General features: G+C 28.9%; 1 protein-coding gene across 8 annotated transcripts in view; it reads right to left on the reverse strand.

Annotated features, from left to right (window-relative positions):
- The window catches only part of LOC126874028 (transient receptor potential cation channel trpm), a 23,199-nt gene extending 10,815 nt beyond the window's left edge, over positions 1-12,384 (reverse strand). The window contains exons 1-21 of one of the 8 annotated variants that reach the window (XM_050635579.1): positions 11,076-12,384; positions 9,988-10,150; positions 9,152-9,259; positions 8,900-8,982; positions 8,205-8,261; positions 7,079-7,265; positions 6,790-7,003; positions 6,242-6,401; positions 6,031-6,167; positions 5,804-5,960; positions 5,560-5,722; positions 5,153-5,461; positions 4,322-4,868; positions 4,021-4,232; positions 3,782-3,949; positions 2,823-2,882; positions 2,682-2,729; positions 1,393-1,602; positions 973-1,321; positions 739-884; positions 16-606 (exon numbers count right to left, since the gene is read on the reverse strand). In XM_050635579.1, the coding sequence (XP_050491536.1) occupies positions 16-606; positions 739-884; positions 973-1,321; positions 1,393-1,602; positions 2,682-2,729; positions 2,823-2,882; positions 3,782-3,949; positions 4,021-4,232; positions 4,322-4,868; positions 5,153-5,461; positions 5,560-5,722; positions 5,804-5,960; positions 6,031-6,167; positions 6,242-6,401; positions 6,790-7,003; positions 7,079-7,265; positions 8,205-8,261; positions 8,900-8,982; positions 9,152-9,232 (3,879 nt within the window). In that variant the 5' untranslated portion in view covers positions 9,233-9,259; positions 9,988-10,150; positions 11,076-12,384. The remainder of the gene's footprint in view (positions 1-15; positions 607-738; positions 885-972; positions 1,322-1,392; positions 1,603-2,681; positions 2,730-2,822; positions 2,883-3,781; positions 3,950-4,020; positions 4,233-4,321; positions 4,869-5,152; positions 5,462-5,559; positions 5,723-5,803; positions 5,961-6,030; positions 6,168-6,241; positions 6,402-6,789; positions 7,004-7,078; positions 7,266-8,204; positions 8,262-8,899; positions 8,983-9,151; positions 9,260-9,987; positions 10,151-11,075) is intronic. The other 7 variants (XM_050635580.1, XM_050635582.1, XM_050635581.1 and 4 more) reach the window with 7 other exon arrangements.
- Between the last annotated feature and the right edge of the window lie 93 nt (positions 12,385-12,477).

Genomic DNA, 12,477 nt, shown 5'->3' on the forward strand with positions numbered 1-12,477 from the left:
GTACAGTATAATTACTTGAAGAGATGCATTTTGAGTATTTTCTTTCTTGTCAATGTCTTCGATCTTCGAATGCATATTCTCCACCCTTTCTGTGGTAATTTTAACACGTTCCTCTGTAGACATTTGCAGTTTCAACTCTTGCTCGCGGAAGTATCCTTCAACGCAATCCTCTTCAAAATCGTAGAGGCGCTCCATGTCGTCTGCCTCTAAGAACAACTTCAGTCCATTGTCGTAGGTTTCACCAGTGTTTGCTTTCCCTTGTGTTACATATCGCAGCAAATATTTCACCACCAGATATATATGACAAACTACAATGAGCGGAGGAGGTAAAACAGGTTTCTGTTCATACTCCATAACAACAGTAAAACGTTGGAACATCCAAACTTGGTGCGCCACCGCGTTTACTTCATTGAAAATATTATTGAATACGGCAATCAAAAGATTTATTAACAATATGTTTGCAATTAAAAGATAAATGGACATTACAGTAGGTGTGATCCACCGGCCTGGTAAACATGGAATCATTCCTGGTTCGTCTCCGCAATCTGGATCTATGTTGTCGGCATACACCTCTCCATATAACATAAAATATGGTTCCATAAAAATCTATAAAATAAAAATATATATTCTTTATAGAACAGAATAGAATAGAATATAGAATATGAAATAATAATAACAAACTAATATGTAACAATAATAAACTGAAATAGAAAGAAAATATTTGTAGAAAGTACATACATCACGAATAATCCTCAATTTCGGTTCAGCATTAGGGTTCAAAATTGCCTGTCGAGTGACTCCAAAACTCATTAATACCACTATTAAAAGTACCACAAAGTATGTCATATTTTTTACCATTTTTCCCATCATTGTAACTAAAGGACCTAAGAACAATAATATAAAATTTATTTATTATCTATGCATTCATACTTCATATTTTTGCTAACTTTCCATTTAACTTGCGTGACATACCAAAGTACTTATTTACACCAAGAATGTTCAATATCCTTAAGTACCAATAAATGGAATCAACGCAATAGATGACACGACCAATATCGAGAGTTGAGTGTCTTAAGCGTAAAGCTAAACCAATTTGAAAAAAAATAATAGCAGCTGCATCACAAGGATTCCACATATTCCATGCCCAAACACTAAATTTATGTGAAAGAGTAGCTGGTTCGGATGTTGCTATTTCTCGTACTTTTTCACATCCTAATGTACAAATATATGCAATGGCATAAATCTCTGCTAATGATGGACGATCATCCATATGTATGAGAATGGAGTATGAGAAGAGAACCAAGAAAATAATGTATGCTATCTATAAAATAAAAAGAATAAGTTTAGCATGTAATATATTAGAAACTTAATTATTTCATGTATAAAACTTACAGCATTAGCCCAAAATTTTGTGATGGGAGCTGTATAAAATTCATACAATTTTTTCCTCAATCTCAATGGCCTGCTGTTCTTGATGTCATAGTAGTCAGAGTTTATACCATATGTACGATGAATTCCATCATCGTTATCTGTCAGTACTTTACCATTCTCTTGTACAATTGTCTCCTTGATGACAGTAGTGTGTTCGTTGCTGATTAAAGCCTACATGAAGAAACCAGAATTTCAGAACAATGTATACAAGCATTAAGATAGATTGTACAGGACATTAACACATAGATAAGAATCTGTTGTCTTTATTAATTCTTGATCATTCTCAGAAACCATTTACAGTCTGGATGTTGCTAACAAAATAATCAAAGAAATCAATTGGATAGAATGGTACATAGCATGTAAAAAGCACATACTAAACGAAAAAGTTCTTTCTGGCATTCTAGAATATTATGAAAGGTAGGAGTATATAGATGACATACATTCATTTCTGTACAAATACGTAATTATTTACTATTATATAATTAAACTATATGATCATGTGGAATTATGAATGAAATGTACATTTCAAGCGTACAAGCATGGTGAACTTGTAATATATTTTGTGAAAGGGAGCAATTACTTGCGGTATTGTATTTCAATATAGAGATTCATAGCAAGTATTGTAATAAAGAACTAATCCAGTACAAAAATATTTTAATAAATAGAGAAAATAAAAATAAAAATAAATAAGAAAGGTGTAAAAAAGAGTGAACTTATTTAATAGCTACAATAGAAGATAAAGAACGATAGAATAGAGTGCAAATAGTGTTAAAAATTATGGTTGTATAGAACATAAATTGTTAGTGCATGTGGGTAACACGAGGGAAGTGAAAATTTAAAGTAGTTACATCACCAAACAATATTTTTGTTTCTCCATGACTCAATTAGAAATAACTTCATAAATAGAATGTTTGAAATACAAGGTTGTATTTTGGTACATTAAACAATAAATTAGTAAGAATAAATTATCAAAAACATACGACTGGTAATGGTTAGAGATTTTTTAACCGCTAAATGAAAAACATCGGTATGTCGTGATGACACATTTTAGAAATCTAAAGCTAACATACATATATAAACATATATCAAGTAGCTTGTGTTATTATTGTTAATTTTTTATGAAAACTATACCGATATTTTAGCGGTATGTTTTTATATTCGACATCAAAATGGACGATTTTTTTTGTTAAGTATTTATAACAGTACAACACGATTTGCTTTAGAGTAGAAGCGTTAGTTATCATCCTCACCGGTACGGATTCCGATACTGAATAAATAGAAGTTTTCCTTGATGATAACTAATAACATAAGAAAGATAGTTGAAAAGTGCACCGGAAAGTGTAAACTTATTGGTCATAGAATCATTGCATTTCAGGTCATTATAGATATACCTTAGCGCCTTGTTGGCTGCTGGATTTGTTGCGTACGCTCAGGCTCCTGCGCTGACGTTTCTAAAAAACAATTCATACGCATACCCACATAGTCTATGAGTCACAAAAACATTTCAATACCTCTAATAGCGATCGATACACTATACCATACAATACTGAGCAATTACTAGACATACAATACCTTTCCAAACAATATATACTTAAGTATACATATCTCAATAATAAATGAAATAAAATTATATACTATAATTATATTTCATACATCTTATCTGCCTACATGTACAGAGAAATAAGAATTAAGAATATAAAAGGCACAGTTTAAATATAATTATGATCTGTTAATAGTATTTTATGCTTTGTGTGAAATATTTAAATATAGATTTAACACAGATATAAAAGAGTTGTAAAACGTTTCTTTTTTCATTATATATAACGTAAATAGACATATGCGTATACGCTTCTATATAATGGTTCAAATAACTGTTCAAAGCCAGCAACCACATGTACCAACTGTGTTACTGAAAGTTATCTCGAAAATAAACTATGTTCTAAATAATTATTAAAAGTGACTACATTTTGCATTGAATTTATTATCGTGAAAATTTGTTATTTACAAATGACAATACTTTCGATAACTTGTATAATGAATGGACGAAATTTGAAAACGTTATCCAAAATAATAAAGCAGTGATTGCCACTATGTTCAGAAATAATAATTGCAGCGTGAAATGTGTAATGATGAACTCTTATAAATGCAATGATAAGCTATATTAATTATTACCAAATATTCTACATTTTTATAATAATTTATTTTATTCATAAAATAGGTTCATAATGACCATAAAAATTAATCAACATTAAATTTTCATAAACCTTAGTCTTTTTTAGCTGCCAATAACTATTACATAATTAGTTAATACTTTTATATCAAAATATTATTAAAAAAGAACATTTATTACCTCAACATCTGGACCTGTTGGTATGCCATGCTCTGAATCACTATCTTCTTTCTCATCTTCGAGAGAGATCAAATGTTCTTCCTGAGTTTGTGGCATCAGTTGCAATTCCTCGCGACTTTTAAATTCCAAACACATTATATAAAATGGACAAACTAACCCAAGTACAACCTAACAACAAATTAAAACAATATTATAAAATATGAAAAATATATTCTTTACATTACATCCAATTCAATCACCTTTAAATTCGTATTCTTTCTCGTACGAAGACCTCCCATCCATAAATCAGCTAAAATAATTTGGCTACAAGGGTGTGCTAAAAGTGGTCGATGATTAGCCGTGACAGCCAATGAAAGACATGTTTGACCAGACCAATTTTGAAGTTCAGAAGTTAATAGTTGTTTCGTTTGATCGTCATCTTGACGATAACAATAATCTAACAATTCCAAAGCTATACAAAAAATTATATTGTACAAAAATAATAAAAAAAGAAAATATTATGATAAATATTGTATTGCAAATATATTATATTATTAATACCAATATTTTCAAATTCTTTTCCATAACTCCGCAATTCGTCATAAACTTCCGTTTCAAGATCATCCTCAGCAGCTTCGTGCGCCATGGCTTTATACAATTTAAGAGCAACGAGTGCTTTTGCTAAAGCTTCTTCCCCGTGTTGCCACATTAATAGTGCCATTTGCTGTCGTTTAGTTAACACAGCCCATATAAGCAACTCATTGAAAGGATAATCAAAAAGCGGCGTGTCTCGATTAGCTGGTAAAGTTTCAGCGAGCAAACTCATTGTTAAGCTATCTTGTTTACTACCAGATCCCGAATAGTAGCGACTAGTGCTACCCAGGACGCAGCTATTTCGATGCATATGTTGAGGATGTGCCCCAGATCTTTTCATCACTTTGGTATAGATCATACGGAATCTTCTGCGTGTGTACTGCGACCGATACGCGCCACCCATTAATTTATTTATTACGAGGCCGATATCGTGCAGTGTGTACATGTAACCCCGTGGAATATTTGGTCGAACGTCGCGGAGAATGTAGCCCAGTGTGTTCGAAGGGCCTTCTTTCTAGATAATCGATATAAATAAAAAGAGCATGCTCATTATGTAATAATTTTAAATGCAGGATGTCCTATGAAACAGCCAAACTTTGTCATTGTATTCTATAGTTATAGCCAAGGAAAAAATTTTATATAAATGCTATATTAAAATATAAATGTAGGTCATTTAAAGCTTAACTTTAACATCTTTTGCTTGATTATACTTATAGAAAATATTGATACACACACACATACACAGAATTTGGCTGATAGATCCTGAGATATGTTATATAATAAAAGCAAAGAACTTACGGTATTGTACAATTCCTCAAGGCGAGGTATAGACAAGAATTTACGCATAGAGACTCCATTTTCTAAGAGAAGTTTCACGAAGTCAATTCGATCGTGTTGCAAAGCTTGCATCATTGCCTGTTCTAGAGCACCTGATGGCCAATTTTGACCATACACAAATATTTCACAACGTGCTATGTCCACTCTATTCCAAATTAAAGATAATGATAGCTGCTCAGCAGGGGATAATTGCTTGGACTTGAACAGAGCTGTCAGAATCGTTTGGTCAAGTTCCTGTGGCCGCTCTTGACTTATTCTAAATACTGTTATCTGTAGAAATTTAATTTTAATGATTATATAATGCACAAATAATTAACCCATTCATTTATATGAATAATTTATCTATATAAAATGACTAGTGTACCAACCAAATGTTTCTTACGGGTACATTGCAAAAGTTCAGAGTACAGTTGTGATGCCTGTTCAGAGGATACTTTGAAAGTGCGTTTGATAGTATCTAAAAGATGTCCTCTCATACTTTCTAATGGTCCCTCATTCTCTCCATTCTCTCCATCTCCTTCAGACGCGTATCTAAATTTTTTATTTACTATCATTGTCAAAATATAATTATATTAAGAAATATGTATAGCTAGTTGGTCATGACGTTCTTACTTATGCATAAAAGCGATGAGATCAGCTGCACGACCTGATCCATCGCAAACTACTACAGGAACAGGAGGAACGTCTGTAACATACTCTAAAACTGATCGAATCGTATTTGTTCCTCCTTCAATTACCAATGCCACAACAGGAATACTGCTGTGTGTGTCTGCAATAAATTTTTCATTTCATGTTACAAAGATTATTTAAACGATATACATCTAAATGTCGATACTTACATGGCTGTAATTTTAGATTAGAAATATATTTTTCCAATCTTCTACGCAGCACAATTTCTGCACCATATCGACCACCGGTACCGTTATCCACCAATAAAAAATATGCATGACGATTGTTTAAAACTGCATATTTAGACCTAAACAGTTGTAATAAGTATGAAAATAGATATTTATAACAAATAGTACATTAACCATAGAAATTATATCTTACCATGGAGAGGAAAGACATTCATAAGGTACTTCACCTCCACGGCCTACAAGTTCATGACTTTTGTCTAAAATTCCCCATGGTGCTATGCCAATACTTACAACCCGACCTTGTCTTTGAGATCGTTCTAATAGCAGGGCATCTCCTACTTGTCTTGTTACACCTACGAAATTGAAATGTAATGTTTATAATCAGGGATCATAATAGCTAGATCAAAATTTAAAAAGTTACAGTCTAAAAATTAATATTGGTTTGACAACTAAGTGATTGCGGATTTGTCATTAGGTGGTATTGATAAAATCTGCAATCACTTAGTTGCCAACCCAATAGCTTAGTTTAGATGATTTTAGTTATGAATAATCATTGTAAATGAAAGAATTTTAAAATTTCTGTAAGATTTAATGATTACTGCCTTCTATTTAAATCTTCTTTTCAATGACATTTTTCAAAAACTTTAGACGTAACTGTTATTTTTGGTCTCCATTTATAATAGAATTTATACAGTTATTCCAATAAAGATAATTAGCCTAATTACATTTATTTCAATCTACCTGTATTAGTTCCACCTGTGAATATCCATGCACCAGTTGTCTTTGCAGCCTTCAGCAAACCTTTCCTTAGAACTTTTTTCAAAGTTGGCTGCAGTTCGAAATTAGATCGACCACCATGCACAGTTATTAGTAACTTAGGTAATCCCAGATTCCATTCTCGACACAACAATTGTACTATTGGTTCTGGCCTTGTGTCATAAGCAAGTCTCACATACTTAAAATTCAATATTAATATAAAAAAAGAAATATATTATATATTTTAATATGTACATATTTTTCATTTATTTACTTGAGCTTTAGTTGGATGAGGTCCACCTTGAAATTCAATGGTACCATATGCATCAGTAGGAAATGGACGTGTATTTTTTCCAGGAGACCATTGTTCTCGATCTTCTTCTTTGGTATTACTAGGAGTGTAACTTTGAACATCTATACCAGCTCTGCAGTGATGAGTATAAGAATATCCACAACAACATCTATAATAATCAATCATTTATTAATATTTTTACTGAGAGGAAGAGGCTAGATGTAATTGGGTACAAATACTCTTTAAATAGAATAGAAGCATGTGATAATTTTCTTCATAATATAAAGCAGAATGCTATAGAAAACTATTGCATATAATTGTACCATTTTACAACTAATCGTTTTTTTTTTTTTTTTGTCAATATAAAAGGATTGCTTATGACTGTACAAAATATATTTCTATATCTCATCAACATAGTTTGCTCATTAAGGAAACTTATAAATGTACATGGTATCAGAATAACTATTAGCTACTGACAATACTGATTTTACAGACAATAGATTTTATGACGATTATTTTCATAACAGGTTTCCTTAATGTAATTATTGTCCAAATACTATGAATTATAATATTACCATAATAATATTTGTATAAATATACGATTTGATTACTTGGCTGCATGATGTAATGGATATGAACTCTAAGAGAAAATGAGATGTTTTATGAAAAGCAGTAAACAAAAAGAAAATTTAAAATAAAATTTTATCAGTGAGGTTTCTCAAAAAGAAGCAATTCAATGATTATATAATGCAATTTTGGTGCAGATTTTATGTATGCTACGAAAACTTAGAGTCTAACAGCTCTTTTAGTACAAACCATTATTGCTGAGAACTGTATAGAATGCATGTAATGTAACAGTACTTTATTAATGACTACTCAAAGATGTGGAAAATAGTATATAAATTATTATTTTCTCTTTAAAGGAGAAATATTATTTAGCTTACATATTAGGGAAATGCATATAATACTATTTTGGAATATAATTTTGATATATATTTGCAGAAGCAATATTAAATATCTTTGTTAAGTCACCTATCCTTCTTTTTTTGTTTTTTTCATAAAGAACACAAAGTTCTCAATCTTGACAAAACCCACAATGAACTCTCACCTGGAAGTGGTGATCACATCATACTCTGCATTCTTATCTCCCTTTACTTGCATAAACCTATAAATGGAATGAAAGAAAAAAAAGTAAATGAAAGGAAAATGAACATAAACAATTATGTTAGTAGTGACCTAGAAAATTCAGAAATAAGTTTTTTATAATAAATATTTGTAAATGTATATAAATAATGTATGTATATAAACAATTGTAAAAAAATACTAATAATTGTAAGGATCATAAAAATGGAAGGCATATTTAAAAATCGGCATTGAAAAGCAATATTTTATAACATAACGTTAAAATTAATAATTATAGCATACAATCATCATTGTTAATGTAATTATGCTGTTTATATTGCCTCTGCAAAAATATTGTCCTTTTTAAAGAAATATGTATTCAAAATATGTATATATAGCCATTTATCAATGCTCAATAAGTATGTTTAACAAAAGAATAAGTAAATAAATAAACATAGAAGTTCAATAAATGCATGATGATGATGTCAAGAATGATATATATTGAAAAAAAATTTATTTGATGTATTCCATAAAAATATGTTTAAAGTTAAAATAATTTTTAATAAATATTTTTGCACGTTTTTAACGTTATAAACACTCATTGATCATAATGTGGGATATGCAAATGTATTCTGTAAGAATATCTAAGTAAAAAATAAAAAAGTAATGAACATTACATACTTGTGTTCATCGTCAGCACTTGGAATAAATTTTGAGCATTCTCTTTTTTGAAAAGTTGCCTCTATCCAACTGCGTTCAGTTACCTAAAATATATTTGAATTATTCATTTATCATTACAAAATGATATACACATATATATATTTACAAAATTTATAATGTAATATTTACAGTGTTAAATGGTAAAGTAAAATGTGATGTTTGACTAAAATATCTTTTCTTAAATAAAGTAGAGTAAATGAAAACATGAGATACCTTTGCCTTTTTTCTCTTCATTTTAGGAGTGTTGGCTCCACAAATAATACTTCCCATTGCCATCTTGATACGTATATGCATTCACCTTAATATTAAGCAATACACTAACTAAAAAAAAAATATCAAACAAAACTAAGTACAGAACAAGAAAAATAATGATAAACTAACACATAATAAACTTATTACACATTTCTGACTCTTGTATTTAAAATAATTATTCTTTACAGGAATTTCAAATATTACACTGCTATAAATTAAATCATTAGTAATTATAAATAATACAAATAGAAATTATATATAGCAATGAATAATATAATATTTCTGCGTTTTTTCCTTAGGAAAATATAGAGTAGTTAATAAAACAAGTTTGACTTAAAGGAAACCAATAAAACTTGCATGCAATAGAGATAAGATAAATGATATAGATAAGAAAAAGAAATCTTAAATTTCTCTTTGAATATGTACTTTCAATACAAAACCTGAATTACACATAATGCAACATATTTTCGTGGCAATTGAAGTTCATTTATTTCACTCATTATAAACAAATAAATTATATACTCTTAAAATTTTATTATATGATAAAATAATTCTACAAATAATATATACCTATACAATTTTGTTTAACCCAATTCAATTCATTGCATTTTAATATTCATTATTTGATATTTATATCAATAATAAAGCTATGAATCATTAGGTAATTAATGGTAAGAGAAAAGGCAATAAGTACATTTTCTGAAATGATATTTTGGCTATAAAAATGAGTAATATTGTTGAGGTAATGTTATAGAGATATAATACATTTTATGTTAAAAGTATTGTATTATACTCACCATACGACAACTTTTGGTTTTGTCTATCATATCTACATAGAACTGCATCAACAATATCAATGTATATTTGAAGCTTAGTAAAACAAACTTGCAGTTCAAAAGTAGTGATTATGATTAGTAGCTAGCAGTAGATACTTAACCGATACAATTAAATTAGATTTATCTGAAAAAAATTAAGAAATCATTTAAATGTAAATGTATGTTGATAACAATGTTAATTATGATATTATAACACACACAATTTATTAGATTCATTCAGGATATGAAATATCCTTTTCTTCGAATAAAACTTTAACGATACAGTTAAGATTACTTTAAAACATCATATTACTTAATCAAAACAATTTCATATGATTCAATGCATTTTGCTAACAACTACCTAGTTTCATTAGTCCTAATTTATAAAAATTAACTTGTCCTAAAATTAAAAAATTCCTGGAGTAGTTCTTTTTAAAATAATTTATAGAATTTTTTAATAAATTATACATTATAGAAATTATTTAAATGAAATAGAAAATCTCTTTAACCTTCACCAAATGCTAAATTTGTTTCTAGTAACTTTCATTTAACTTTTTGTAAATCTAACTCATACCAGAAAATTACACAAATATTTTCATTATTTGTAAGAATTAATAATAATAAAATAAATAAAGGTTTTTAATATTGAATATATATAATTTCTAACAAATTTGTTCTTTAACGTGCTAGATAATTAACAATAGAACAAGATTACTACTAAATCGATTTTAATTCGTTGTATAACATTATATATTTTCTACCATTACTCACACTTGAAATAATAAATTAAATAGAAATCATCAACCAATTAATTGGAATCAATTAAATAATATTCAGATGAGTATTGTAATCATGACAGTTTAAAATCGGCGGGAAAATTCACAATTTGTCATGTGCTTATAACTTAACCTCATATACTTCTAAGCATGACCATAATATCAAATACTTTTATGAGTATTTCAAATTTTAATGAAAAATAATACAACTATTAAAACATAATCTACATCGTATGGAAAATGTCATAATTATTTAATATTAAATAGAAGATAATAACATTGATTTATACGCACCTTAAATGTATACGAATGAAATTTTTTCAAGTAATCGTATTCATCGTGTGTAAAACATCGCACATGTAGGGAAATCAGGGTTGAATGTATTTTTTAATAAATTTATTTTACAGCACTTCTTGCAATTCATAAACTTCTTTTGCACGGTTTTTTTATCTTACGTCACACAAACTAACTGCACTATTTCGATATTTACGCACGGTGTTTGCATCTTTCTTTTTACGTTACGGGACGTTTCATTATTTAATCTTGTACGTTATATGTTTTGGAATTTAAAGAGAAGCGTTAATAGAATATAATGGAGAGCAACGTGGTAAAACGTTTTGTGGAGAGAATTCGTTCTATAATTCGCGTATCATCCCTTGGAAATATCGAGCTTGCTCCCCTGCATCGTTACTGACAAAGTAGGCCAAGAACAAGGTTAACACTCGCATGGCCGTCGCGGTCTGGGTTTGCTCAGAGCCAGTAATGCATTTTCTTCCTGAATTTTTTATTATATTTAATATTATATTTATATAATTATATATTTATAATATTATAATTATAATTCGAAGCTTAATTTTAAAAATATTATGAAAATTGGAATCATAGCGAATTTAATTTGATAATTAAAATTATTGACTTTTAATACTTTTTTTTTCTTGATTTCTTGTACAACGCTATTATTTCTACAAAGAATTTGAATTATCTCAAATTTGATTACATTTTCCATAACTAAAAGTCTTGAAAATTAAAAGAAAAATTACTGTGGCATAACAATTTAAAAATTGTAACAATGTTAATCAAAACATATTCCATTCGCGTAAATCAAGCTTTTCTAATTGAAAGCACCAGAATATCACACAAAACTAAAAGTGATGATACATGAAACTGTAGCAATTGTCACGATTGAATTTCATCAAATATGCAAATTTTTCGTTTCACTATTCGAATATTGTTGATACATGTATACTACTGTCGATATTTTACTGTGCGATTATTTATTTGTGATAATGTTACTATTTTCGATAAGTATTTTAAAACTTCAATTTTGCGATTACAATACTTATGTAATATTTAACTAACTACGCATTTACAGAAAGGTTCAATATTTGAAAAAAATAACTGACGTAAAATTGAAACTAGATAGATGCATGTTACAAACGATAAAGATTAGATCAAAACTAGCTTGAAAAATGTAGCATTAAAATGACTCAAAAACAAGTGATCATTTTTTCTGTTTAAGAAATGTGTAAATTATTGACATCGTAAATTATACGTTAAATGAACGTCGATCATTTTTTTTCGTACATATTACTTTGTCTGTTATTGGCTTTCAAATTAAATTTGAGATTATCTTAAGTAGAGATCTGCACGTCCAAAGAAACAGTTCTCTAAAACGTACTTTTTAAAAAGTTTTTAC

The sequence above is a fragment of the Bombus huntii genome, chromosome 15 (genome assembly GCF_024542735.1).
Source record: "Bombus huntii isolate Logan2020A chromosome 15, iyBomHunt1.1, whole genome shotgun sequence".
In the NCBI taxonomy this organism is placed as follows: domain Eukaryota; kingdom Metazoa; phylum Arthropoda; class Insecta; order Hymenoptera; family Apidae; genus Bombus; species Bombus huntii.